Genomic DNA, 27,945 nt, shown 5'->3' on the forward strand with positions numbered 1-27,945 from the left:
GAGGCCCTGCTCTCCAGTTGGGTTAGCCGCTTTGGCGCCCCGGACCACATCACAACCGACAGGGGCCCCGCTTCCTCTCCGAGTTGTGGTCTGCCCTGGCTCAACTGCTGGGAACCACGCACCACACCACCACAGCGTACAACCCAGCGGCCAACGGCCTGGTCGAACGGTTCCACAGGTCCCTAAAGTCATCCTCATGGCCCGCTGCACCGCCGAGGACTGGAAACATCAGCTGCCGTGGGTCCTCCTCGGTTGAGGACCGCCCCAGAGCCGACGGCACCCCATCCGCAGCTGAACAAACCTATGGGGAACCCCTCGTGGTGCCGGGAGAGCTCGTGACGGACGAACGCCACTCCCCATCACTGCAGAGGCTCCGCGACGTGGCCGGCAAGTTCGCCCCTTGCAGGCGCTCATACATCGACAAAGCAACCACCTTCATGCCGCCACAGCTGTCATCCGCCACCCACGTCTTCGTCAGAGTCGACGCCGTCCGTCCACCACTAACTAAGCCCTACAGGGGACCCTTCCGCGTGCTTGAACGAAACAGCAAGGCGTTCCAGCTGGCACTCCCAGGCAAGGACGACTGGGTTTCCATAGACCGGTTAAAGCCCGCCTTCCTGTCGGAGAGTCCCGCAGCGACGCAGCACCCCTTCCGCCCAACCGCACTCCAGCACGCCCTCACCCCGCAGGCGCCGGCCGCCCCAGGAAGGACCGCCCAACCAGCAGCCTCACAGGCGGAGGCCCCTCCGTTATCTTCAAGGAGCCGCAGCACCTTCAGCGTCCCAGCAGATACAGGGATTAGTCAGACGCGTCCCTCGTCTTGGGGGGGGAGTATTTGTAAAGTCACCACATCGGCGCCAGGATAGTGTTTCGGCGGCGCCATTAATTAAGTCTCCGCTGAGCTTGTTTTCTTTGGTGACTTCCCATTTTCTTCAAGCTCAATTAGTCACGCCTAAAACGTGCCAGGTCACGCATTTTAATCATTTTTACTTTATGCGTATTTATACAAATGTCACACACTGTGTATCACATGTTTCTTCATTCACAGGCATCAAGACTGTATCCATATTGTAGCTCTGTATGTTTTGTATTGTAATTTGTACTCGTTCACTGCATATTATTGTTTATTGTTTCGACCTCAGGTCACAGTCAATTCCATTGTCTCTCGCGGCCCGGCGTCAGTCGGCCGCAATATAAGCTGCCTGGATCTGTAATAAAGTAGCAGTAACTTTTACCTGCTCGTTTCTTTGACACCTTACAAGTACAGTAAATAATTTTTTTATCATAAATGTATTAATTCACGAAAATACTAACATAAAAATTATGCACGAAGATCACCGTGATGTAAGCAAACGTACTGTTTCATTCATGCGTAAGTTTGTTAAGTATGTAACAACAGTTACACGTCGTTTTACAAACTACCCACGTTTTTTAGGAATGCTCTAAACTAATCATAAAACACTTTACTGTACTGTAATATCATTTCAAAATCATCTTACAAAACACAAAAAAATCAATAAAATGCACAGTTGCTCAGTACACGTTGAACAAAGCATGTGATGCGTAGTTGACCTAACCTCACACAATTGTCTGCTAAGATTTGAAGTGTAGTGTTTGTGGCAAGTTTTAAATTGAGCATAGTTATGTTCATGGATCGTACCATCGTAAGAAGCCTCCTGCTTCTTCTACGGCTTATGCAAAAGAGCCTAAAAAAGTCAGAGGAAGGTTATTAATACAGTAACATATGTTGTGTGAAGAAGCAAAAGAGGCACCCCCAGAGGAGTTTAGTATGCATGTAACTCCTCTGCTTTGCTGTGCAATCTTATCATCATTCATTTTTTAGACTGCACAGCTAAATCATTATCATCTTCAATCAACATTGATCACTGGATAGTACCCATATGATTTATTTAAGCTTAATATTTCTCTCTCTCTCTCTCTCTCTCTCTCTCTCTCTCTCTCTCTCTCTCTCTCTCTCTCTCTCTCTCTCTCTCTCTCTCTCGTGAATTACCACTGTTTCCCTTGGAAAAGAAAACGGGACCCCATGCATAATAGTATGTGGCTGTACAATAAGCCAAAGTATATATGTAATATATATATATTTTTAAGGCTGATGTTGTAAGATGACATTGAAATGATAATAAATTTAGTTTAGGATGATATTTTAAAATATGTAGTTATAAGAATTTTTATAGGGGTCTTTGATGTTTTAATTATTAAAGCAGGCAACTATAAGCGGATATTTGCTTAACGCGGATGGTTGTGGTCCCTATCCCCTGCGATTACCGGGGACCCACTGTACTATGCATGTGCTGATTTGGTTTTCAATGTAGATTTTATAGAGGTAGTAAACAATTATACTAATTGTTATCATAAATTACGATAAAAATTCACGTAAATTCTGATAAAAAATTGATGTTATAGGGGATTTATTGTTCTAGGTTAATCATACTTCTGGAGCACCAGAAGAAAAGGTGAAGTGTCAGGTGAAAAATGAGAATAATCTTAGAAAACTGAAGGAAAAAGTGACATAAAAACGAAAATTTCTTCTATTTTGTCTGTGTTTGTATGTCAGGCACGGGATAGGGGTTTGATTTTGAGTTATAAACCTTTCTGGGGTGACATAGAGGCCGTGTGCAAAATTTTGTCTGGGTCTGTCAAGCAGTTCGGATTTCTATAGTAGACAGACAAAATACAAACATTCACTTATATATGTATGTGTATATATATATATATATATATATATATATATATATATATATATATATATATATATATATATATATATATATATATATATATATATATATATATATATATATATATATATATATATATATATATATATATATATATAACCAAAGATAAAATCCTCAGACTTTATGGTTGCGCAATGTTCATCTGATGAGGCTACTCTTGGAGGTTTCATCAGCCTCTCTGACCCCATAATCTCAGATCCAGTCTAATACTCCTCTAATGGAAACCTTTACAGTTATCGTCAAGTCCAAGGTCTGTGACTATATAGGCATTTCCGATCATTGTGCCACTGAAATGTGCCACCACTGTAAAAGTGGTCTGGCTGAAATCTAGAGCCACTTTGGATGGCAGTGTTGAAGCTTGTCAGGCACTTAATATTTCAGATGCTATATCTGATCCAAATCCCAAGATGATGTTGACTGAAATGCTGATGGCTATTTTATTACATTATGTCCCTAGAAAGGTCGTCAAGATCAAGATAAATGACCAGCCATGGTCGGTGATACATGTAGATGTGCTTACCATGACAAATGATTGATTTATGGTTACTAAAACTGGTGTTGTAACATCTTGGTTATTGAAGCTGTTATGATATTGAGTAGAAAACCAAAAAAACAGGAAAAGTTTAAAAGGCTTTTCATATAAAACAATATCCAATACAGTGTAAATAAATATTTAATATATGTATGTATGTATGTATGTATGTATGTATGTATGTATGTATGTATGTGTATATATATATATATATATATATATATATATATATATATATATATACACACACACACACACACACACATATATATATATATATATATATATATATATATATATATATATATATATATATATATATATATATATATATATATATATATATATATATATATAGTCATACCGACTGAACTTATGAAAGGTTGGGTTCCAGAACCCCATGCAAGGCAAATTTTTGCCTAAGTTTGGCACGGTCTCTAAAAATGCTATAAATGTTTATTTCTAAAGTTTAAACATTAAATATGACCCTAATCATTCTTCCAAATTAATTAAGCTAACTTTTAAGTGAAATTAAAGTCACTGTAATTTCATTTAAATGTTAGTTTAATACATTACCCTTAATAAAAGATGTAAATGGTTGACATAAAAATAGAGAGTTGGAACAGAATTTCTCTCTCTCTCCCCTTCCGACCAGTCTATTTTTAGAAGTCTTTTCAACCCCTTTTTAATAACTTCTTTATTCTGTGTCTCTTTCCCTTTGTTCTGAAATGTTTTTTATGAACAAACAGTGTTTTTTATTTGAACTAATACAACTCTTAGTTATTATGTCTCTATGTTTTAGAACGTATTTGCCATACTAGCATATTTACAGTTCGTAGAGTGTACAGGTAAAATTGGATCACTTTAAACTATCTACTGTACAGGTAAAGACGTACAGAGATATAATAAGTTGTAAAAATATGTGAGCGCTAGCTACGAACGAGAGAAAGAGTTGTCCTTTCTTGAAATATCAAGTTAAATTATTTATGAATTATTACGGAGACAGAGAGGGAGAGAGAAGTTATTCTTACGTTAGATATCAAAAGGTGGAAATACATGATTTGTGAAGGAAAAAGGAGAAAGAAAGAAGAGAGAGAAAGAGAGGGAGAGATAGTACCAGAAATCCTTTGGCACGCTGTGGGCAACGATTAACATATTTGACAGCTTTGCCCTTGCCCCTCTCTTCAAAGGTTTCAGGAAAGATCGGAAAATGATATTTTTTTCTTTAAATATCACATAATTTACTATAGAAATGTATAAATTTTGTAATTACAGTTTTTGTTATTATTATTATTATTATTATTATTATTATTATTATTATTATTATTTGAAAATTAGTTCTTATTATTAGGTAAATCATTTATTTATCATACAAAACAAATAAACATATACATGTAACCATGAAAATTCTCTCATCTCTTACTGAGATGAGAGAATTTTTATGGTTACATGTATGTGTTTATTAGTTTTGTTGAGAAATAAATGATTTACCTAATAATAATTAGTAGTTTTCAAATATTAATGAGATTACATATATATATATATATATATATATATATATATATATATATATATATATATATATATGTGTGTGTGTGTGTGTGTGTGTGTGTGTGTGTGTGTGAAACTCCTTTTACACTTTACTGTTTTTTGGTTATAAAGCTGTCATGAAATTGAACAGTAAACTGTAAAAAAAAAAGTTTAAATGGAGTTTTATATAAAAATATCTCACACACACACACACACACACACACACATATATATATATATATATATATATATATATATATATATATATATATATATATATATATTATATATATATATATAATTTTCATGATATTGCCTTGTAATATGTATATCATCCTATAGTTTTGATATATTATTTACACTTCTATTTATCATGTATTATGTGTAATGATAATAATTGTTGAAGTATCATATGTAGCATAATATCAGATCTCAAAAGAGTTAGTGATTTAGATAACTTAACAGTGTAATTTAAAATTGATAATACATTTTAATAATAACATAGTATTTGACCTTATATTTTCTCCTGTAGCAACAAGTGTTCTGTATACATGATGCCGTGTTTTGGTTTGGTTGTTGTCGCGAGGATAACGAGTTAACTAGCGTGGGAATAGCAATCGAGTCGTGGGAAGCTTTGTCCCATACAAGAAAAGATGAATGATTTCACAATGTTTCATGTACTGTTCTGAAAACCAACTTTGGCTCTTTGTCTTTGTTTTGAAAGCGTGCCTTTTGTGGCTGGCCAGTCACCATCTGTTTTGACCATGTTGAGATTTTGTTAAGAGTTCTGTCCTATAAGATTTTCTGCTCGAATCATATATGCGTTTTTGAGAGTAAAAGCATGTATATCGATTGGCTAAGTCATGTTTTGTAGGATTGCATTGCTCTGATCACGTGTTGTTCTGACATTGCCTAATTGTTTCATTTCCCACTGGAATGGTAAAATTTGTCCATTTTGATTTTAGAGACCGTTGAAGTTGGTTCCCCTTCTCTCTTTCTTCAAAAGAGAGACGTTGATGTAGTATATTTGTGTGGTCGCTGGTGTTAATCATAGCTTTTGAGATCTGACTCCGGGAAAACTGTAACGACGCCTGACAAAAATTGTGTTCTGTGGATTTTGCAAAGGTTTTCACAAGCTTATGTGAGGTAAAGTGAATTTTACTTATTATTACCATGGTATAATAAGGTATAATTGGGAAATTTTACTTTAGTGAAATTATTATTGATAAATCTGTTGTGTATATTTGTGTGTTCTTGTGTTTGCAATCTCTTGATTTTTCACATTTTATATTTTGGTGGTTTAACATTTATTTACTTAGCATTTTAAATATTTCTTGATGATTTAACATTTAATACTTGGTTTAATTTTCATTTATTAAGATTTTCTTTTTAAAGCTTGATTAATTCTTGATAGTTTAAATTTTGCTTGATTAAATTAATTTCTTGATAAATTAAAGTTTTGTGGATTAGTTTTATTTAATAATTTAACTCAAGGATTAATTAAATCTTTCTGTTGTTTTCAAGTATTAGTAAATTTTTCAGATTGTGAATTCTAATTATAAATTTTGAATTTAAAAATAAATTTTTGTATATAGTTTTTTAAAAACAATTTTTCATTTATTGATCACGAGTGAATAGGATTAATTGTATGCATAAGGCAAAGTGATAAACATGTTTTGTTCCTTTAGTTTTGCTGAAGTGAATTAAGACCAGGGAAACAGTTAAAGTTTTTTGATGGAGTGATGCCCTTTTACTCTAACATATTTCTTGTTTAAATGTTGATACCTCACACTTGTTTAGATAAACTTAGTTTGATTTTTCACATGATTAATGAGCTTTTTAAGGGATCACTGTTACCTGTAGAGTACTCCGTCATAACTTTTATTGTTATGAGAGTTCAGGTATCTGGCTGAAGTGAGGTAAATTTTTGAATTACGTGATTAGATGTGTAATAACCAGGTACTTGGTACACTTCATGACAATAGAGATTTTAGTGCCTAGGCCTGGGAACAAAAGAAAATATCACTCTGGTTTATGGTTTATACTGGTGGTGGTAGGAGAATGACCACATAATTATTTTTGTTTTGTATTGTGAGTTATTCAGTTGAGTAACTCAGAGAAAATGGCTCAGTTCAATGTTCAGAAGTTTTTAGCAGCTCCTTCCATCCAAGAGTTATCTGAATCCAACCTGACTAAGGCACAGTGGACTGCTTTAGCAGTAGCATGTTGGGGGTATTGTGTCTAGTGGTATGATTAAGGCACAAATCAGATGTATTGCAATCAAGCATTGATGGACTCTGGTAAAATAAATGAAGAGTTAGGAGAGGCACAAGAATTGTTGAATGCAGCTGAGGAAGAATTTATAAATAACCAAGAAAAAAAAAAGAGAAAAGTGATGCAGAGGTACTGTAGAGCTTAGATGCATAGCTGCAGAAGAAAGTTTGATTAAGCTGAAAATGCAAGCAGAAAAAGAAAGAAAGGAAAGAGAAGAAAGTTTGATTAAGCTGAGAATGCTGGCAGAAAGAGAAAGATAAGACAGAGAGGAAAGAGAAATAGCAAGGAAGCAAGAAGATTATTAAAGAGAGGTGAAATTAATAGAAGCTCGCTCCAAGTTACCTGTGACACCGTCTAACCCTATCCAAGGTACTGAAGAGCCTGTATTTGATATAGTGAGAGTGCAGAAGTTAATTCCAAAGTTTACAGAAGAAGCTCCAGATGAGTTTTTTGATCACTTTGAAAAAGTGGCTTCAGGTATGGGATGGCCAGAAGATAAATGGTCAGTCTTGGTACAGAGTGTTATTATTGGTAAAGGAAGAAGTGCCTATTTAGCCTTATCAGCTGATCAGTGTAAAGAGTACAAGGTACTCAAACACAATGTGCTACAAGTATACCAGATGACCCCTGAATATTACAATGAAAGATTCAGATCTTTGAGAAAGGATGACAAGATGACTTTCTTGGATTATGCCTACAAAGTAAGAAGATGTTTTAAACGATGGTTGGAGGCTGCTCAAGTTAAATCTATGGACGAACTTGAGGAGTTGGTAGTCTTTTGAGACAGTTGGGAAGACTGAGACTAAACAAGCTGAGTGTTTAGCAACTAGTGGAGATTTAACTTCAAGCAGTGAGTGGCTTAGCAGGTTGGAGGCTTTTAAGCCATATTTCCATGAAGGTACACCGCCAACTCATGGAGGGAGTGTGCAGGTACCAGTCAAGGTATTACGTGATACTGGGAGTAAGCATAGTGCGGTAATTCGTGTTGCTCACCCACAGTTGGAGAAGAATCTCACCGGAGATTCAGTTATTTTGAAGGTTATAGGAGAAGAAGAGGCAACTCCTATATGCTGCTTGCACCTGTTGCATGAATTGATGACAGGGAATGTTGATTTTGCTGTAAAGGACTCACTAGCTGTTGAAGGTGTGCATGTTTTACTGGGTAATGAAGTTAGTGGTGCATCATTTGTTCCTTGTCGTATAGTGACAGACAAACCATTGAGGATTAGTCCTATGGTAGTTGTAGAGAAGAAAACCCCCCACCTGTTTCAAAGTTGTGTAACTACCAGAAGTATGAATAAAACTACGTCTGCAAGCGAAGAAACTGAGGAATTACCTGCGCAAGAAGGATCAAGTGAAGGATCTTTGATCTTAGAAGAGCTGTTCCAGGAAAGTGAAGTTTCCTGTGATGTTAGCAATGAAAAGATTTCCCAAAAAGAAGAGGATCCTGTTGTTTTTTAAGAGACTCAGAGTAGTCAGAGTGTTCCTGAAGGTAGTAGTGAAACTACAGTAGCAGAGTTTACAGATATTGACAGTTCAGCCCTTGAAGTTGGTCAAGTGACTAGAGAGAAGCTAGTGGAACTGCAGAAGAAGGATACAACGTTAGCTTATTTGTTCTTCAGAGTTGTTGATCAAGAAGAGATGCAACAAACTCATACCTGCTAATGAGGAAGCATCGACCTGCAGATATACCAGGAAATGCTGAATGGGATGAATACCATAAAATTCTGATTCCATATCCATTGAGGAGGCAAGTGGTAGCAGTAGTGCACAAGTCTGGACATATGGGAATCAGGAAGACTGTTGAGAAGATTATGAAGTACTTTTTTGTGGCCTGGACTTCACAAGGATGTTAGCAGGTTTTGCAGAGTGTGTCATACATGCCAGATAGCTAGAAAACCGAATGAAACCATTCAGAAGGCCTTCCTACAACCCATAGGAGTTAGAGGAGAACCCTTTAGCAAGGTGATTATAGATGTGGTTGGGCTGCTTCCAAAAACAAATAAAAGAAATGAATATCTGTTAACATTAATGTGTCCAGTGACAAGGCATCCTGAGGCGATTCTTGTAAGAAGTGCAAAGGTAATTGCTGAGAAGTTGGTGGAGTTTTTCTCCAAGTTTGGAATACACAGAAATTGTGCAAAGTGATAGAGGAACGAACTTTACTTCAAAATTGTTCCAGGATGTGATGAACTTGTTAGAAGTGAAACAACAGTTGTCAATTGCTTATCATCCAGATACTCAAGGAGCCTTGGAAAGATTCCACCAGACTTTGAAAAGTATGTCAGGAAGAGAATGGGATGCTGGTTTACCCTTGATGTTGTTTGAAGTTGGGAATGCTTATCAAGAAAGTATGGGATGTTCACCAAATTAAATAATTTTTGGTCGAGACATGAGAGGTCCATTGAACATTCTGGCAGAGAATTGGGAAGAAAAGCAAGAGGAAATCCAAGGAGAACATGTGAAGAATTTGAGGAAAAGGTTAAGAGAAATTAGAAAATTCTCTTTAGAAAATCTGAAAATAAGTCAGGAGAAAATGAAAAGGAGATATGATGCTAAGACTAAGCTAAGAAATTTTAGTGTAGGACAGCAAGTTCTAGTGTTCTTACTGTGAAAAGATTTCCCCTTACCAGTAAGTTTCAAGGTCCTTACAGGATAACAGAGAAGTTAAGTGATTGAACTTATGTGATTGAAACACCAGGAAGAAGGAAACGACAGAGGAAGATACATGTGAATCTTTTGAAACCTTACTTCTCAGAGACTAAAACTGAAACAGTTTCAATAACACAGGCAACTTCATCTACAGAGGACGACGATGGCTACGAATTGGGAGCTGAAAGCAAGATGAACAATTCTTCAATATTTGAAAATTTGGAGGATAAATTAAAAATCTGAGTGTTGAGGAAACTTGTAAATCAAGTGAAGTGATTCAAAGTTTCCCTGAAATTTTTGCAGATGTACCTGGGCATACCAGTCTGACAAAGCATGAGATAAAGATCAGAGAAGATGGAAAACCTTTTAAACAGAGAGCATAATGCTTATCACCTTTTCACGGAGATGTTTTGAAGAAAGAAGTTGAATATTTGTTGCAGCATGAATTAGCAGAATCCAGTTCAAGTCATTATAGATTTCCTTGTGTGTTAGTGAAGAAACTAAATGGCTCATTTAGGATGTGTACTGATTATAGGAAACAGAATTCCATCAGTGTGGCTGACAATTATCCCTTGCCTCTTATTGATCAGATACTTGATAATGTTGGGCAAGCCAAGTTTGTTTCCAAGATAGACTTGTTGAAAGGATATTATCAAATTCCCTTAGATGAGAATGCTAAGTTGCTGTCAGCTTTCATTACTCCTTTTGGGCTGTATCAATAGTTTTGCCATTTGGTGTGGTGAATGCACCTGCAACATTGCAATAAGTGATGGATCAACTGCTAGGATCCATAGAAGGAGTAGGTGTTTACCTTGATGCCATTGTGATTTATTCTAATACATGGGGAGAACATCTGAAGATTTTAAGGAAAGTGTTCAAGAAACTACAGGAAGCAGGACTAACAATCAACTTACAAAAAAAGTGAGTCTGGAAAGGCAACTGTTCAGTATCTAGGATTTGAAGTTGGCAAAGGCCTTTTTGCTCCTGTTGACGCTGATGTAGAAGGCACCTGTAAGGCTACCAACCCTACTACGAGGGAACTATTACAAACATTTTTGGGCATGGGTGGATTTTATCGCCGATTCTGTCCAAATTTCTCAGCCATAGTAGCTCCCTTAACTGACTTAACCAGTCCGAAGGCAAAGTTTGTTTGGACTCCAGAATGTCAAGAATCATTTGAGAAGGTTAAAGCCATTATAACTTCAAGACCAGTACTTCAAACTCCAGACTTAAATAAGAAGTTTGTAATACAGGTTGATGCATCTGACTGTGGAATTGGAGCTGTTCTGCTTCAAGAAGATGGCAGCAGTATTCTGCATCCAGTGTGTTTCATGTCTTTGAAGTTGGAAAAGCATCAGAAAACCTACTCAGCAGTCGAAAGAGAAACATTAGCATTAATCGAAGTATTGGAAAAGTTTGAAGTGTATGTGAACCGACCTAGGAATGAAGAAATTTTGATGTTGTCTGACCATAACCCTATCTCATTCATCAATAAGATGAAAAATAACAATCAGAGACTGGCCAGGTGGTCTTTATGCCTGTAACCATATAATGTAAAAGTGAAACACATTTCAGGAAAAGATAATGTCATAGCAGATTATTTATCCCGTTGCGAATCATTGGATTCAAACCAAGGATAACTAATCTTCTGGGGATAGGAATTTCATGATATTGCCCTGTAATATGTATATCATCCTATAGCTTTGATATATTTACTCTTCTATTTATCATGTATTATGTCTAATGATAATAATTGTTGAAGTATCATATGTAGTGTAATATCAGATCTCAAAAGAGTTAGTGATTTAGATAACTTAACAGCATAATTTAAAACTGGTAATACATTTTAATAATAACATAGTATGTGAGCCACATTTTGTCCTGTACCAACAAGTGTTCTGTACTCGTGATGTCGTGTTTTGGTTTGGTTGTTGTCACGAGGATAACAAGTTAACTAGCGCAAGAATAGCAATCGAGTCATGGGAAGCTTTGTCCCATACGAGAAAAGACGAATGATATCAGAATGTTTCATGTACTGTTCTGAAAACCAACTTTGGTTCTTTGTCTTTGTTTTGAAAGCGCTCCTTTTGTGGCTGGCCAGTCACCGTCTGTTTTGACCATGTTGAGATTTTAAGAGTCATCCTTTACAATTTTCTGCTTGAATTGTATATGTCTTTTGAGAGTAAATGCATGTATATCGATCGATTAAGCCATGTTTTGTAGGATTGCATTGCTCTGATCACGTTTTGTTCTGACGTTGCCTAATTGTTTAGTTTCCCACTGGAATCCTAAAGTTTGTTCATTCTGATTTTAGAGACCATTCAAGTTGGTTCCCTCTCTCTCTTTCTTCAAAAGAGAGAAGTTAACGAAGAATGTTTGTGTAGTCACTGGTGTTAATCTTAGCTTTTGAGTTCTGACTCTGGGAAAACTGTAACAGTGCCCGACAAAAAAGTGTGTTCTGTGGATTTTGCAAAGGTATTCACAAGCATATGTAAGGTAAAGTGAATTTTACTTATTATTACCATGGTATAATAAGGTATATTAGGGAAATTTTGCATTAGTGAAATTATTATTGACAAATCTGTTGTGTATTTTTGTGTGTTCTTGTGTTTGCAATCTCTTGAGTTTTCACATTTTATATTTTGGTGGTTTAACATTTATTTACTTAGCATTTTAAATATTTCTTGATAATTTAATATTGCATACTTGATTTAATTTTCATTTATTAAGATTTTCTCTTCAAATCTTGAGTAATTCTTGATAGTTTAAATTTTGCTTGATTAAATTAATTTCTTGATAAATTAAAGTTTTGTAAATTAGTTTTAATAATTTAACTCAAGGATTAATTAAATTTTTGTGTTGTTTTCAAGTAATAGTAATTTTGTCAGATTGTGAATTCTGATTATGAATTTTGAATTTAAAAATAAATTTTTGTATATAGTGTTTTTAAAACCAGTTTTTCATTTATTGACCACCAGTGAATAGGATTAATTGTGTGCATAAGGCAAAATAAACATGTTTTGTTCCTTTAGTTTTGCTGAAGTGAATTAAGACCAAGGAAACAGTTAAAGTTGTTTGATGGAGTAATGCCCTTTTACTCTAACATATTTCTTGTTTAAATGTTGATACCTCACACTTGTTTAGTTTGATTTTTCACATGATTTATGAGCTTTTTAAGGGATCACTGTTACCTTTAGAGTACTCAGCCATAATTTTTATTGTTATGAGAGTTCAGGTATCTGGCTGAAGTGAGGTAAATTTTTGAATTCTGTTGTTAGTTGTGTAATAATGGTACTTGGTACACTTCGTGACAATATATATATATATATATATATATATATATATATATATATATATATATATATATGTGTGTGTGTGTGTGTGTGTGTGTGTGTGTGTGTGTGTGTGTGTGTGTGTATTATATGAAACTCCATTTAAACTTTTTTTTATTCTTTCCAATTTCATACAGCTTCAATAACCAAGATGTTATGACGCCAGTTTTAGTAACCATAAATCAATCATTTGTCATGGTAAGCTCATCTTCATGTGCAGTATCATTAAACCAAGGCTGGTCATTTGTCCTGGTATTAATGACCTTTCTAGGCACATACTATACTAAAGTAGCCATCAGCATTTCATTCAACATCTTCTTTGGGATTTGGATCAGATATATTATCTGAAATATTAAGTGCCTGACAAGCTTCAATAATGCCATCCCAATTGGCTCTAGGTTTTAGCCAGACCATTTTCCAACGGTGGCACATTTCAGAGGCACAATGATCAGAAATGCCTATATACTCACAGACCTTGGACTTGACGTTAGCTGAAACATCAGTGAATGCGAGGTCTAATCCATTACCATAAGGATGAGGTTTCTTTTAGAGGAATATTAGACTGGATCTGTGAGGTTATGGGGTCAGAGAGGCTGATGAAACCTCCAAGAGTAGCCTCATCAGCTGAACCTTGCTCAACCATAAATTCTTAGGAGTTTTCTTCAGTTTTTATGTTACTTGTAGTGATGACTATAGATGCCATCCTCCAGAATGTTAGCAAGGGTAGGGGGAGGAAGAGTCTAGGTCAGGTTTCAAGAGACCAGTGGCCAGTCTTCAGTTTATTTTCAGAGGAAAAGCAAATTTTGTGTACCAGTTGCTCGTCACTTGTGTGTCAAGCCCCTCCAAACATGTCTATACCTCTCTTCCCAGGACATTAGAGGTATGGTTACCTTTGGAGGTAGTTTCGTCGTGAGATGTTTTTAAGGGAGATGCTAGTAGCTGCACAATGGCAAGAGTGGGCCCTTGGAGCAATTAACTAGTACTAGACAAATCAACAGAGAATTTAGCAAGGTCAGGGAGGACAGCTTTCTCCCTGGGCTAAGCTTCCATTGTAGATATTAGGACATTTTGATCTACTATTTGACTAATACCAATGTAAAGAAAATGAATCCTTTCAGGAGAAGTTTATTCAGTCTCTTTTCATCTGAAGCTTTGAGAGTCTGGGTGCTTTGGATATTACAAATAAGCAAGGAAATGACTGAGACGCTAGATACTACACCAAATAGAGCTGCTGTGGGAACGTTAGGTAGCTCTGCTCTCTATAGACGGTACCATTTGCCTAGTGCAAGAGGCAGAAAAGACTTGTAAAAACTAAGCCTTCATTCTTTTTCTGAAGTAGACAATATCATAATTCTCCTGGTTCTTCCCCAAATTTGCAATCATCTCTGAGGTTGCAGTGGTCGCTCTTTAGTTCCTGCAGTGGAGTCAGGAAAAACACCCAGAAGTCTCCCTTTGGTAACCAGCGACATAGGAGGTGAAGCCTTTTCCCATCCATTGGTCAACCAGCATTAAGGGGTCTGTCTCCATAAGTACTGGCATCACTGATAGGAAATGGATGAAGACCCTTAAGTAGTCCAAATCTGTTTCTGGAGACAAGTCTCCCTCCTCTATCTCCTCATACAATAAATAGTTTGATTCCTTTGACAAAGGAATTCCTAGTATTAGACAGAGAAGTGAAATTCATGTTGGCCAGAGGAGCCATAGAAGTTACAAGGGACTCCATTAGGTACTCCAGCAGGTTGTTTATAACACCAAAGGCTTTTGAAAGGTTAGAGGCCTATTATTTGACTTTCATCTCTCTGGATCTGGAAGATACACATTTTCTGATCCCCATTGACAGGTCTTCCAGGATATTCCTTCAGTTCTTTTTGAAGGACAAGATCTTTCAGTTCAAGAGCCTATGTTTTAGTCTGTCATTGGCTCCCCTGGTCTTCCACTTGAGTAATGTAGTCTGGACTCACAGGAGAGGCATCAGATTTGACCCTTGAAAAACAGGCTATATATCTGGGTATGGCCCCTGACTTTGAACTTTAACTGTTTAACTGTTTAAATACAAAAACTCTGCTCATGTTTACATGTGTTTTTATGATACAACGCCCCTGCAAAGGTGTAGCAAAAATTTCTAGGCCACCAATTATCTGAGGAGCTTGGTGCCAAACAGTCATCAGCTGGATTTGAATCTGCAGCAACATGTCATAAGCCAACAAGAAGACTTTTAATACCACTTTTTGAGAAGGTCTTCTTAGACTTAGAGTGGTAGCAAGATCAACACAAGCTTCGAAGTGGAGGTCCTCTCTCATTACCCCTATTACTGGCACTGTATTATTACTTACTAATGCTTCCCAATGAAAACAGTATATAAATGTCTTGGAACTGAAAGCAGCTTTCTAGCTCTGCAGGCCTTCTAATCCCACTTATCCAACAAAAGTGTGCAAATAATGTTGGACAACTACACTACAAAGGCTTGTCTGAGGAACAAAGGAGGCACAAAATCCCTAACAAAGTGCCCCCTAGTAGTGGATATTTTGCTATGAGCCAGTGACCTCATTGTCACCCTGGTTCTTAAGTTCATTCTAGGGACACAGAATATTGGGGCAGACTCCCAAAGCCGTCAAGATCAGGTGCCACAATCACAATGGTCTTCTTCCAGATGTATGCATTGTTCTGTTTGAAGCTGTGTGGTATCCCATGGTGGACTTTTTTGCTACACATCTTAACCAGGTCAGGCAACTTGGCCCTCTCTTTGGTATGGCCAGTTTTACAAAAGCTCTGCCAATTAGTCAACACACTTAAGATCATAATAACCCCCTTATGGCATTAGCAGGTATGGTTCCCAGATCATCTTGACCTGTTAGTTGATATGGTGAAATTTCTTTCATACTGGAAGATTCTGCTACATCAGCCCAACTTCAGGCATTTCCACCAGAACTTAGGCATGCTTCACCTACATACCTGTAGGCCAACAAGCATGGTATTATCAGGAGAGGGTTATTTGAGCCAAGTTGCCAAGTTCATCACCAGCCCTTTCAAATGGTTAAGAGTCTAAGTGGCTTGTCTTTTTTTGATTCGTGTTGCAAAAGAAGTGTTGATTTACATTGTGCCACTATTCCCTGGGTAGCAGACTTTTTGCTGCATTTACACCATTCAAGAAGTCATAATTTCAGCCATCAAGGGTTACAGGTTGGTTGGGCTCTTCTAATGAACTTTGCCAGAATTTTGAAAAAGAAAGACACTTCTACGAAGTTACAAAGCACCTTAATGGGACATCTCACTTGTTTCAAAACACCTTTCTGGTCCATCATATAAGCCCTTAGAGGAAGTATCCCTAAAAGATCAGTCTAATGCAGCTCCTTTTTTGGTAGCACCAGACTCTGTAAGGAGGTTGAGTGAATTGCTTACCCTCTCTGCTGAATTGCTTACCCTTTCTAGCCCTGGTTTGCTGGTCAGGTTTTTATGGTGAAAACTGGCTGAATTTTGTATAGATCAGGTTGTGTGGTTAAAACTCAGTTTGCACCTCCACACCTTTCACCTGCTCCCTCTTGTTGTCCCCTAGTTGCTATTACAACTATTACAACTGTGGAATGAGGAGCATGCACTCTTGTGTCCAATGAGAGCTGTGAACACTTATCTTTTGAGGACCAAGCTTTTTAGGAAAAAGGATTGTCACAATTGTTTGTTAGGGTATACCAGGACAATACTAAGACAGAGGCATAAAATTCTAAAGTTAAGGGTCATGAATTCAGAGTATTATTTATATCACAGGCTATTAAAGTCAATAGTGAGTGGATATTGTTACTAATTAAGCTTCTTGGAAACCTCTTGATTCTTTTATTCAAGAACTCTCTTGAATACCTTCTGTATTAGCCTTATAATTGCTGCAGGTCAGATTGTCTCTGTCTTTCATTCTGATGCAAGCCCCTCTAATGTTGTCTCCTCATCTTTGCAATCCCCTTTTCTTAATCTTTAGTGTGGGATTCTGCAGCATCTTCTTCAGTGCTAAATAGATGAGGTGAGCATATTTCTTCCTTTTCAGGTCTAATTATTAGGAGCTTTTACTAGTACAAATTACAGTCTGGCTAACAAGGTACCTGTCCAATTCCATGACCCTTTGTTATCCCTAATGATGTTGGGACGACTAGGCTCATAATTTTTATGGTTCCTCCGTCTCCAAAGGGGCTAACTGGATATTATAGGACTGACAAGAGGCTTGACATCTAAATAGGTACTCAAGCTATCATAAAATTATAAGTAGTATAAAGCAAATGCATAAAGTAAATACAGTATACAATGCTACGTATATTGCACATGTACTAGTCAACTACAAAGCTTTATTTATTTATGAAGACTGTTTTTATAACAGAAAATGCATCCAGTGACAGATTATACATTGGTGGTGGGGTCATCTTGACTGATTTCATCCTGAATTCAGTGGTCTAGGCTTCCTGCATGGGTTTTTGTAGCCTTAAGTTCTCACAAGCCCTTTTAAGTTTTCTGAAAAGGTAGCCTTATCCTGCAGAGTCATGATATGTTCTTGATACTCCTTGTTGGTGTACTTGACAAGCATTCCCATATAAGTCAAAGCACCTGGCCATGATAGCATGAGGGTCTTTGTCAAGAAAGGACATGAAGGCATGACAAGCCGTACAGGATATGCTTTAACAAGTATGCTGAGGTATAGCAAAAGAGACAAAATCGCAGTGCTAGAAATTACACAAAACTTGAAAGTCCAGAAAAAGCTGTTTATACACAGAACACAAACTGTAGAGTAATACAAACACTATTTTACAGACACAAGTGGTAAGTACAGTAATAGGATTAATACATCTCACCAAGTCACAGTATACTCAAAATTAGGTAGCAATTATTGCTAGCAGTATGTGTAATTCACATATAAATGCAAGAAAAATACAGTTTAGGTAAGAATGCATAAAAAGCTAACCTCGTGATAACCAATCATTCATAATAAAGGAAATCCCAAGAAAAGAGGTAAAAATACCATACTGTAAATGCAAAACCAGTTGCTGTTCCAAAGTTACCCCAAAAGAATGAAGAGAATAGGTATAACACAAAAATGGGAACCAACTCAAGAGCACTATCAGTCACAAGTTAACAGCTCAGTTACAGGTCAACACTAAGCTTATAAAATCTTCACCAAAAGCAGAAGAAATGAAACAATAATATGAGATTATTCACAACAATGCTCAAAAGCACAGAATAGCATGGATCAACTTTGTAATAGAGCTAAGCTCTCAGGGTGACCACAATGCTAATTCCACACAGTAAACTACATTGATGAAGCTGGCAAACAGGAAGACAACATTAGTGACTGATCAGTACCTCCTAATTGCAGAAATTACTTTTTGATCACTTACTGAGAATGCTAAAATTGCGATAGGTTGGAATAAATGGTCAAATGAGGGACATATTTAGTGATAAGTACCGGTAATAGCAATCCTGCTGTACATTAAACACTCTGGGGAGTGAAACTGAGCTGTTAACAGCACTGTATATTCAAAATTAAGGAAAAATGTGATTGAAGGATACCTGTTGGTAAATACTGTTGAACCAAGGGATCATTTGGGGCACAAATGTAGGCATAAGTTTGATTGATTAGGTTATGGTAAGACAGACTACAGAACCTCTTTTTAAGCAAGAACATTACAAAACTTATAAATGCAGTACTGGATGAAAATTAACCCATCCTAATCAGGATGAATATCTAACAGTGGTAAAACTTTGTAAAATATGTGTACTTTTAATACAGGTACTCAGTCACATGAACCCAAAACCGTGCATGGAAAATTTGCCTGTGTTACAAGTTTACTCATTTAGGTAAACAGCATGTACAAGTACAGTATAGCGTATGCATCCATCCTGAAATAATTTTCAAACCAAAGGGACTTAAAAGGAAAATAAAGTGTGGGTCTTCGCCAAGTATGCCAGTTTAAACAAAAACATGATTATATTGTCCAAATTTAAATGTGGTATTCCATGAGCTTTTTTGTCTTGTTCTAGGTGCAGCTCATGTTAAGGGCAGTAGCTGGAATGATATCCTTACCTAGCAAAGTAGCAATGGAGAATGATACGAGGTTAGACTTTGAGGATCGTCTCTTGAATGGTCTTCCTCGAAGGCATTTTCACAGAATGGGACGTTTTCATTGGTCTTATAGTGACTCTTTGGCTGAGATTGCTGGTTTGCCAAGTATTTCAACGGCTGTCAAGAATCTTTTTGATGAAGTTCATAGGAGGAGGCGTCACGAGTTGATGACATTTAGACAATCTCAATATACTTTAATTAGTTCTGAAAACTTTGATGTATTATGCAGCAGTTATGAGAAATAGCAAATTGCTGATTCCAATACTGTAATACTGCTTTATTACATTTATTGCTGAACACATATCAAAGGTGGTGTCATAAAAAAAAAATAACATTATCTTACCTTTTGTGGTGTTGCTCAGTCAATTTAACTTGTGTAAATAAGCCATTTGTAATTGGGTCGTTATATGGCACGTACAGTAAAGCATTTTTAACACTGTTTATTGTTGATTGTATAGATAATAACAACACTATTTTTAATTGATTTTTGCCCCAGCTGCAATGCCTTTTTCCATTTACTTCTCATTCATTCCTTTTGAGCTTCTCCCACCTAGCTCCAGCTTCAGTTATACTTTATGAAGCTCCAGTTTTCTCTTGTATAAAAAAAAAAAAAAACAGGCTTTTCAGCAGTCAAGTGAAACTGTTATGTAAATCCATCGCTAGGTGCATCATAACTGAGGCTCAGTATTTTGCAAGAAACCATTTTTTGCTTCATCATCATGGAAGAGATGGATTTAGACCAATGCAGATATTTAGGCGATGTTACTTAGCAAGACTTTCATCGATCTGAATGAATGATGGTGATGTCAACTAACATAAAAAGGAAAGACATCCAACAGCCTACTTTATCATAGTTGATTTAGAGAACTCTTCTTACCAATTAATTTTTTAAATTTATTTAAAATTCTGTCTCTCCATAGGCTGTGACCATTCATAGAAGTAAAATTGACCTTGGTGACTAGAGTGACAGTGCAATAACCTTTGATAAACAGGCGAATTTGTGTTGATGGATGGACCAGAATAAGAGATAATGTAGAATCAAGTTAACAGAGTCAACAGATAACTGTTCTTTGATATTTCTTTCCGCCTTGTACTTTTCACTAATTCAATTTGGTCTCCCCTTACATAGCTGTCACACTTCTTCTGGTTTACCTTCCTCCTTGTTGCATTATTTGTTCTAAAACAAATCCTTCAGGCAATCCTTTTGAATCTAGAGGTGTGACTCAGTGGTCTTGTTAAACCACAGTAGTTAATAATAAGATTGTAGAAATAATAAAAAAAAAAAGCTGAAGACAAGAGCAATGTACATAGAGGAACTAAATTGGATGGTAAAGTACTGTTGTATATGGCTGTCAGTTGTGAGTGAGTGCATTTGGTAGTTGGCATGGTTTAAATTTGAGCATATTGTTTAATGCTTGTTAGAATCTGCCCACACAGTTTTATTAAAGTGTTATTTGTCTTCCTTTACTATCATTAATCCTTATTCACCATTGTCTTTTCAAATAGGAGTATGCATGCTCCCAAAAGTTTGAGTAAGAAAGTAGACAAAATAATTAGGAAGGCAAAGTTAGAGCAGTAAGGTAAGAACTGTATCTTGGGCTAAAGTAAATCGCAAAAATTGTTTGCATAGGAACAGAAGAACACCAATCAAAAGCACAGTGAAGCCTTTGAAAAACAAAGATGTCAAGTGATGTAGTTATGGCTGGTCTATTAAACAGTCTTTGCCAGTGTATAGACTGACAAAGACAACTCAGAAATTTTTGATGTTCCCGTAAGAGACCTATGAAATGGGCTATTATTGATAACCAGCATAGATTTTGTAATGGGGGAGTATGTTTAGCCAACCTTTTAAACCTCTCTTATGACGTATTTAGTACCTATGATATCCAGAGGACATTTGACAAGGTGCTACTAAAGATTATGGCTAAAGCAAGGTGTCTATGTATCATAGATGAAGTAGATAATGTAGAAGAATTGTTTGGTACCAAAAACAGTTGCTATCAAAGACACATCCTCTCAGAAAAATGAAATGAGTGGTGTGCCTCAGTAACATCACCTTTGATGGCCTCTTGAACCTGTAAGATTTAAGAAATTGTAGTTTTGGGCGTATGAAACTCCTTAGCCAGATCAGCGACTTGGACACTTTCAGCTCTTGCTGTGAGTGTCTTGGAAACACTTGTCATTTTTCTGTCTACTTGTCTTTTTGGTTTACTGCCATCTCTAACCTCCTTAGGCCCCATGATAACTTTTTTGTTCTATAATCACCAAAAAAAAAAGCCCAAAGAAACATGAGAGTTGTGCACTGACTGAAAGCTCCAGGTAAACTGCCCACTTTCCCTTTGTTTCAACTGGGCATCGCACAAACATGATGAACGTAACTCAAACATTCTCTAAGCTCTCATCTTTGTTTGTCTGAAAACCGAATTGCACAAGTTTAGAGCCATCCGCTTATTGAGGTACCACTGTACAATGCAATATGGTAACTGTGGAGTAAGCCTTTTAATTCTAGTTGCCATCCCAGAGGAAGGAAATAAAAAGATTGGAAGCAATACTAGTAAGATCAACGAAACCAATACTATCAGTCAGACACATTGATATCAAAGCAGACTAGAATGCCTCAATTTATACCGAAGAAAGGCATCAATTGAGAGATCAGTTAGAAGAAACATTTAACATACACAAAGGTATCAGTAAGTTTTACTTGAGAAATTTACCTGGAGTAGTAACCAAACTACAGTAGATACCAAAGGATAAAAATTGAATTAGAAAGGTTCAGCACCAGCCTCTGTGGGAATCTCCTCACAGATTTTGGAACAGACTACTGTTTGGAGCGAAAATTATTACTGCTGGCCAGTTCAAGAAAATAACTTGTGATTTACACATATCTGTATTTTTAAAGGTGTTTCCTTGAATTAACTGGTAATTTCTGAGGCACATGCACCAAACATTTCTTAGAATATAATGAAAGATACGATAGTGCATTTTTTCCCGTTACAGCTTGGGTGGCTGAGTGGCATTGCCTGAAATTCCCACAACAGTGGCCCTGTATTACAACCTACTCAGGACTTGATAGATTTTCGTAGACAACAAAAGTGGATAGAGGCTTCGGCATCGATCGCATGTGCATGTTTGGTCCCTAGTATTGTATCTGCTCATAGCATTCTTAAACCTTGAAACTATGTTGGCAAGTTGGTTTATTGTCTTATTCATGGTTTAAAGGGTTTGCTGGCTGGTAGCCGACAGACAATTCGGCGACAGGATAATTGGCCGACAGGACGACTGGTCGACAGGACAAATGGCAGAACGTTTAAAATCGTTATACTAAACTACCTAATTTTTTTATTCATTCTCTTAAATTAGTATTTTTCTAAGCCCTTTATTATCATGGAGTTTGTCAACACAGAACGAGGTGGCAAAAAGCTTGTATTTAAAGGATACGCTTATATTATTGACAAAACGTGGCAGGCAAAAACTTATTGGATATGCGCGAACCGTAAATTGTGCAACGCTAGACTGACAACTGTCGATGCCATAATTAGTGGAACTCCATCCGGACACTTGCATCCGCAAATGCCCATTGAAAATCTCGCTTACAAGGTAAAAGAAAAAATAAAGCTTCTTGCTGAGCGATCTGAACAGTTGCCTACCTTCATAACAGAGGCTGTAACTTCAGATATTCCCTTGAGCATTGCTGGAGCTTTACCGAAAAAAGAATCTCTTAAACGTACAGTGCGTCGAAAAAGAGCTGTTATTATTGAGGAAGAACTATATAAGACTCCAAGAGTTGATGATTTTTTACTTTATGAATGTGAAAAGATTTTTATATTTGGTACTCTAAAAAATTCAGAAATTTTATCCAAAACTTTCGGGTAAATAGCTATACACTGTTCATGCACTAATTTCTGAAAATAAAATAGTGCCACTACTTTATTGCGTAACAAACAGTGTGAGGTTCAAGAAAGGTCAGAAGTGAGACTGATTCTTTATTGTTCACGACAGGTACTTATAATGCGGAAAGGTAGCGGGCGGCCTGCCGCCCCCCGCTGCGTCCGCACAGAATTGTTTGTTGAAAGAAAATAACTTATACAGAGCATTACAGAACTTGTACAAGGCAGATATATATATCGGCGAACAGGCCGTAGAATGATACATATAATGAGATACATAAACAATCTGAAACATAACAAGTGACAAATACGACATGATTAATGTACAAATGTAGAGCGAAACACAAGGAACGGAGAGGCGGTTTGACGCCCTTACAACGCTTGGCGCAGATTTCCTAGGATCACTACGGACTTCTCGTCGACGTCGGAAGGGAACGACTACTGGACACAGGAACCTGCCACTCCCGCCAGCTTGCCAAAGGGCCGGGGATGCCCGCCATCTGCTCCACAGCCTCCAGCAGCTACACGTCCCTCCTACAGGAGTTTCAGGACGTGTTTAAACCGGAGCTAAGACAGTCACTCTGGGGTCACCAGTGTGAGGTTCAAGAAAGGTCAGAAGTGAGACTGATTCTTCATTGTTGTTTGTTTCAGATTTAGCTGGCCTTGTGCCAGCACAGGCTCTTGCTCTGATAGCAGCCCGTAATCTTCATTGTTCACGACAGGTGCTTATAATGTGAAAAGCGGACGGAAAGGTAGCGGGCGACCTGCTGCCCGCTGCGTCCGTACAGAATTGTGAAAGACATAAAATGACATAGACAGAGCAGAGCATTACAGAACATGTATGTAGAAGGCAGATATATATATTGGCGAACAGGCCGTAGAATGATACATATAATGAGATACATAAAGAATCTGAAACAATAACAAGTGACAAATACGACATGATTAATGTACAAATGTAGAGCGAAACACAAGGAACGGAGAGGCAGTTTGACGCCCTTACAACAGCAAATCCCAAGAGATTTATGATGTGATATTCAAATTCATTGAAGAAGAAAGGAATTTAATTGTGACGTCGAATACAATGGACTTCATTCAAGCTACAGGTTTACAGTACAAACATGGTACAACAACCCGGATAATGCATTAATTAATTATAAAACAGTTAGAATCTCTTGCTTTTGTTCCACCGAATGATGTAACTATTTTGTTTGAACAATTTCTTCATTCCTTAGATGAAGAAACGAATGAAATTTTGGCGGAATTCCTATCTTATTTTGCACTTGGATAGGAACCATGCAACAAGACAGACGTTGACGCCCAGTATTCGACATTTCATTATGGTCGCGTCACTACAGGGTCCTCAATGACCTCCCAAAAACAAACAACTCGTTGGGAGGGTGGCACCACGCTTTTAGTAGAAAAGTCAATGTCCTTTACCCTAACTTTTCCAAATTAATTCAGAAGCTTTGGTTTGAACAATCAAGCAGAGGGATTACTTTGCAAAAGATGTTAGCAATGGTTGACGTGTCAAGAGGAAACAAAAATATATTCGTCGTAAGGAGAGACTTAAAAATCTTGTAGTCAACTATGACAAGGAAGATGGGTTGCAGTTTTTAAGGGCTTGTGCACAAAATTGTTTGTAAGAATTTAAATTGTGGTTTTAATTTCTTTTATAAATACACTTTTCCTCTTTTTTTACCTGCTTTTTATTATTACTCCTCTCTGTGAAAAATTTTATGCCTGCAAAGTATCCGTTCGGTCAAGTGTCTGCCAATTGTCCTATCGGCTAATTATCCTGTCGGCCAATTGCCTGTCGGTGAATTGTCGGCTAATTGTTTGTCGGCCAACTGTCCGCACACGTTGTTGGCTGGATAAAATTTTGGTAAAAAGGGCAGCTTTCGTCTATTTCCTCTCCCTCTCCACATGTTGGATTTCATAGCTAATGCCACTGCCTGTTTCAAAGGCTAGATATACATGTAATAGATATAATTGTTTGCTTCCTTAAATTTCACAGTTATCAAAAGTATTAGCCCCCTAGATTATCAAAATGGAGTTTTTTTTCAATCATTTAGTAGGCGCAAGAAAATTATTTTTCACATTAGGTTCTTGTAACTGTAGTTACTGATTTTAAGAACGCACATCTCAGCAAGAAATGAGTGCATTTTTGTGTTCTTTGGATTATGAGTTGATGTATAATTATATTAGAATAATTTCTTTCGTGTTCCATTCCATGTTGCTAATCATTCTACTGTAAACCTTAAATACAGTAAAGGCTACAGGAATGCCATCAAAGCTTAAGGTACTGAGCTCTTTGGTGCTAAAGTAACTTGAAAATTCTTGATACCTCTAGCTTTTATTTCATCTCTGTAGCCTGGTGTATATATATATTCATATACCAATAAGTGACATGCAACATCCTTTTCATATCATGAAGCCTGAAATGGACTCTCATCATGCAGCTGATATTAGCAGACTCAATGAAGACTGCCCATTAACAAGGAAAATAGAGTTATGGGAAATCAAATAATAATTGACAAGGTCATAATTCAAAATTTACTAGCATTTTATTAAGAGAAATATACAATCTCAATGGGATATTTTCCAATTGGTGTATATTTTGATACCCAAACCAGGAAAAGATACTAGTAGAATTATAGACCAATATCATTACTAGAATACCCAAAATATTTGAAAAAATAATTAACAACAGATTAGTGTTGTTCCTAGAAGGTAATCAGCAATAATAATCCTTTTGCACTATCACAAAGAAGAAGAATATCAGTATGAAGCCAAAGGCATTTGACAAAGTATGGATAATGGACAATACAAATATTAATCCTTCCAGACATTTTTGAGAAAATACATGCTTTCAAAGATCGAACAGCAGCTCAAGTCACAAAATTACATAGGATAGTCCACAAGGATCTGTACTAGTCCAACACTATTCATATTATATACATCAGATATGACTTCACCACAGAGTACTGTACTGATGTCTGCTTTGCAGATGATATAATTAATTATACACCCAGAAAATCGCATGAATCTTTCCAACTTTTAGCAAAAAAAACAATGAACCAAATTGAAGAATAAATTCAGTTTGAAAAGAAGTGGAAGATAAAGACAAATTCTAAATTCCAACTGTCAGACTGCACAAATAATGTTGCATCCATGCAATTCGGACAAAGAGGAATATCAAGACACGTGTTAAGAATGAACACAAAATACAAAGCTAAAACGATTTGATAATGGAATATCCACCAAGCATCGACTTCCAATATAAGTTATCAAAATAAGAATGCTGAGAAACAATCAAGAAGATGATGGTCTGAATATAGAAACACAAAAATGTAGAACCAATTAATCAAAGATTATACAGATGGCAACCAACATATGGAGCAAACTAGATCAGTACAACAGTGAATTAACAGAAGAATCCGTAGCAGAAGAGAGAAACCACCAAACAACAACACAGACCACAGATGGTGGAGAAGAGGATCTTCATATCTTCATCGTGATGAACCTCAACCATTATATTATTAAGAAAAGCCTTGTGAAAAAAGTAATATTTAAAATTTACTAAGAGAGGTATCATGCAAAATCATTATGATAATTAAATCAAGGTTAAAATGAGGAAATTGGAACTAATTTTTTTATTTTATTTTATGTTTTAAATATGATTATACTAATAAGAAATAAAATTCAAAATATGCAATATGCTATGTTGTTATAATGTATTGTGTTAATATTAGAAAAATTGTATTTACCTAAATAAAATTGTGGATAAACCACACTTTGACATTACTCTTACTAATATTTCACTTTCTAAACTATTTACCATGGTTTAAAACAGTATGTAAATTTTTGCTTTTTTGCAGGAATTAATGATATCTTTCCCCTGCTTTTCTGCTTTCATGTGACTAAATTGCATCCATATATGTTTGTTCTGACTAGCATGGTATCTAATGCTTGTGATATTAACTGGTTATCGTATGATCCATGTCGTCTGATTTTTAGATAGTGTACCTCCAAAAGTCAAGAGAGGTACAATCCTCATATACTGTGCTTGTCAGTTAATAAAACAGTATGTAAATTTTTTATGGTGCAATTAATGATATTTCCCTTTACATTAGTGTTTGCCAGTCTTTTAAAACTCATGGGCTTCATGAAACAGGTGGAAATAGTGAAGATTCGTAGGCTTTCATGTAGTGTCAACTATGATCGTATTCCTGGTGTGCTCTGTGTTGTACAGTATTTGCTTTGTCTTTTGAGTAATGACCACCAATATCATCTCTGTATTATTTCTCTAATTAAATTCCATCAGAAAATGGCTTAGGGGTCTCTTGATTGTCTTGGATCAGTTGCAGTTTTTCATGCAAATTTAACGTGTGAACTTCAATATTGTCAACTTTCTGCCAGCATTAAAGATATTTACAAACTATTTTAAAGATTGTTCTGTTCAAAGACTTCATCCTTTAGATTTTTTTTTATGCTCTCCTGTTTGGGAAAGAGTGTTGTATTACAAAATAAGCTAAGTCAGTAAAAGAATACTAAGTATATTAGAAGTAAGCTAAATGCCCAACTGTGCAGTCAGGCTTGATTAAGGTCTACACCGTGGTAGCTGACATGGCACTGTTGGAAAATGCATATGAATGAGCACCTTATGTCTCAAAAGTTATAAGTGTAATTTTGCTTTTTCATTAGGCGCAGCACTATTTAGCTACCTTGACAGGGCACCTTAAACTTCCCTCAAGTGAAGAAATGGCTGCTGTCACTTCAGAAGAAATGAATCAGAAGAATGAAGAAGGAATTCCAGTCAGACACTATCACAAAATAGGCATGGGTGGTCAGAGGAAATATATGGAAGAAGTTGTTAAGG

The 27,945-nt window shown here is 36.6% G+C and overlaps 1 protein-coding gene across 3 annotated transcripts in view; it reads left to right on the forward strand.

Annotated features, from left to right (window-relative positions):
* LOC136836408 (uncharacterized) overlaps positions 1-27,945 on the forward strand; it is a 200,178-nt gene that overhangs the window by 171,065 nt on the left and 1,168 nt on the right. For 2 of the 3 annotated variants that reach the window (XM_067100616.1, XM_067100617.1), the window contains exon 6: positions 27,771-27,945. This exon is cut by the window's right edge. In XM_067100616.1, coding sequence (XP_066956717.1) covers positions 27,771-27,945 — 175 coding nt within the window. Of the gene's footprint in view, positions 1-19,094; positions 20,636-27,770 lie in introns of those variants that run through there. The other variant, XM_067100618.1, reaches the window with a different exon arrangement.

Source organism: Macrobrachium rosenbergii, chromosome 56 (assembly GCF_040412425.1).
Source record: "Macrobrachium rosenbergii isolate ZJJX-2024 chromosome 56, ASM4041242v1, whole genome shotgun sequence".
NCBI classification, from domain to species: Eukaryota; Metazoa; Arthropoda; class Malacostraca; order Decapoda; family Palaemonidae; genus Macrobrachium; species Macrobrachium rosenbergii.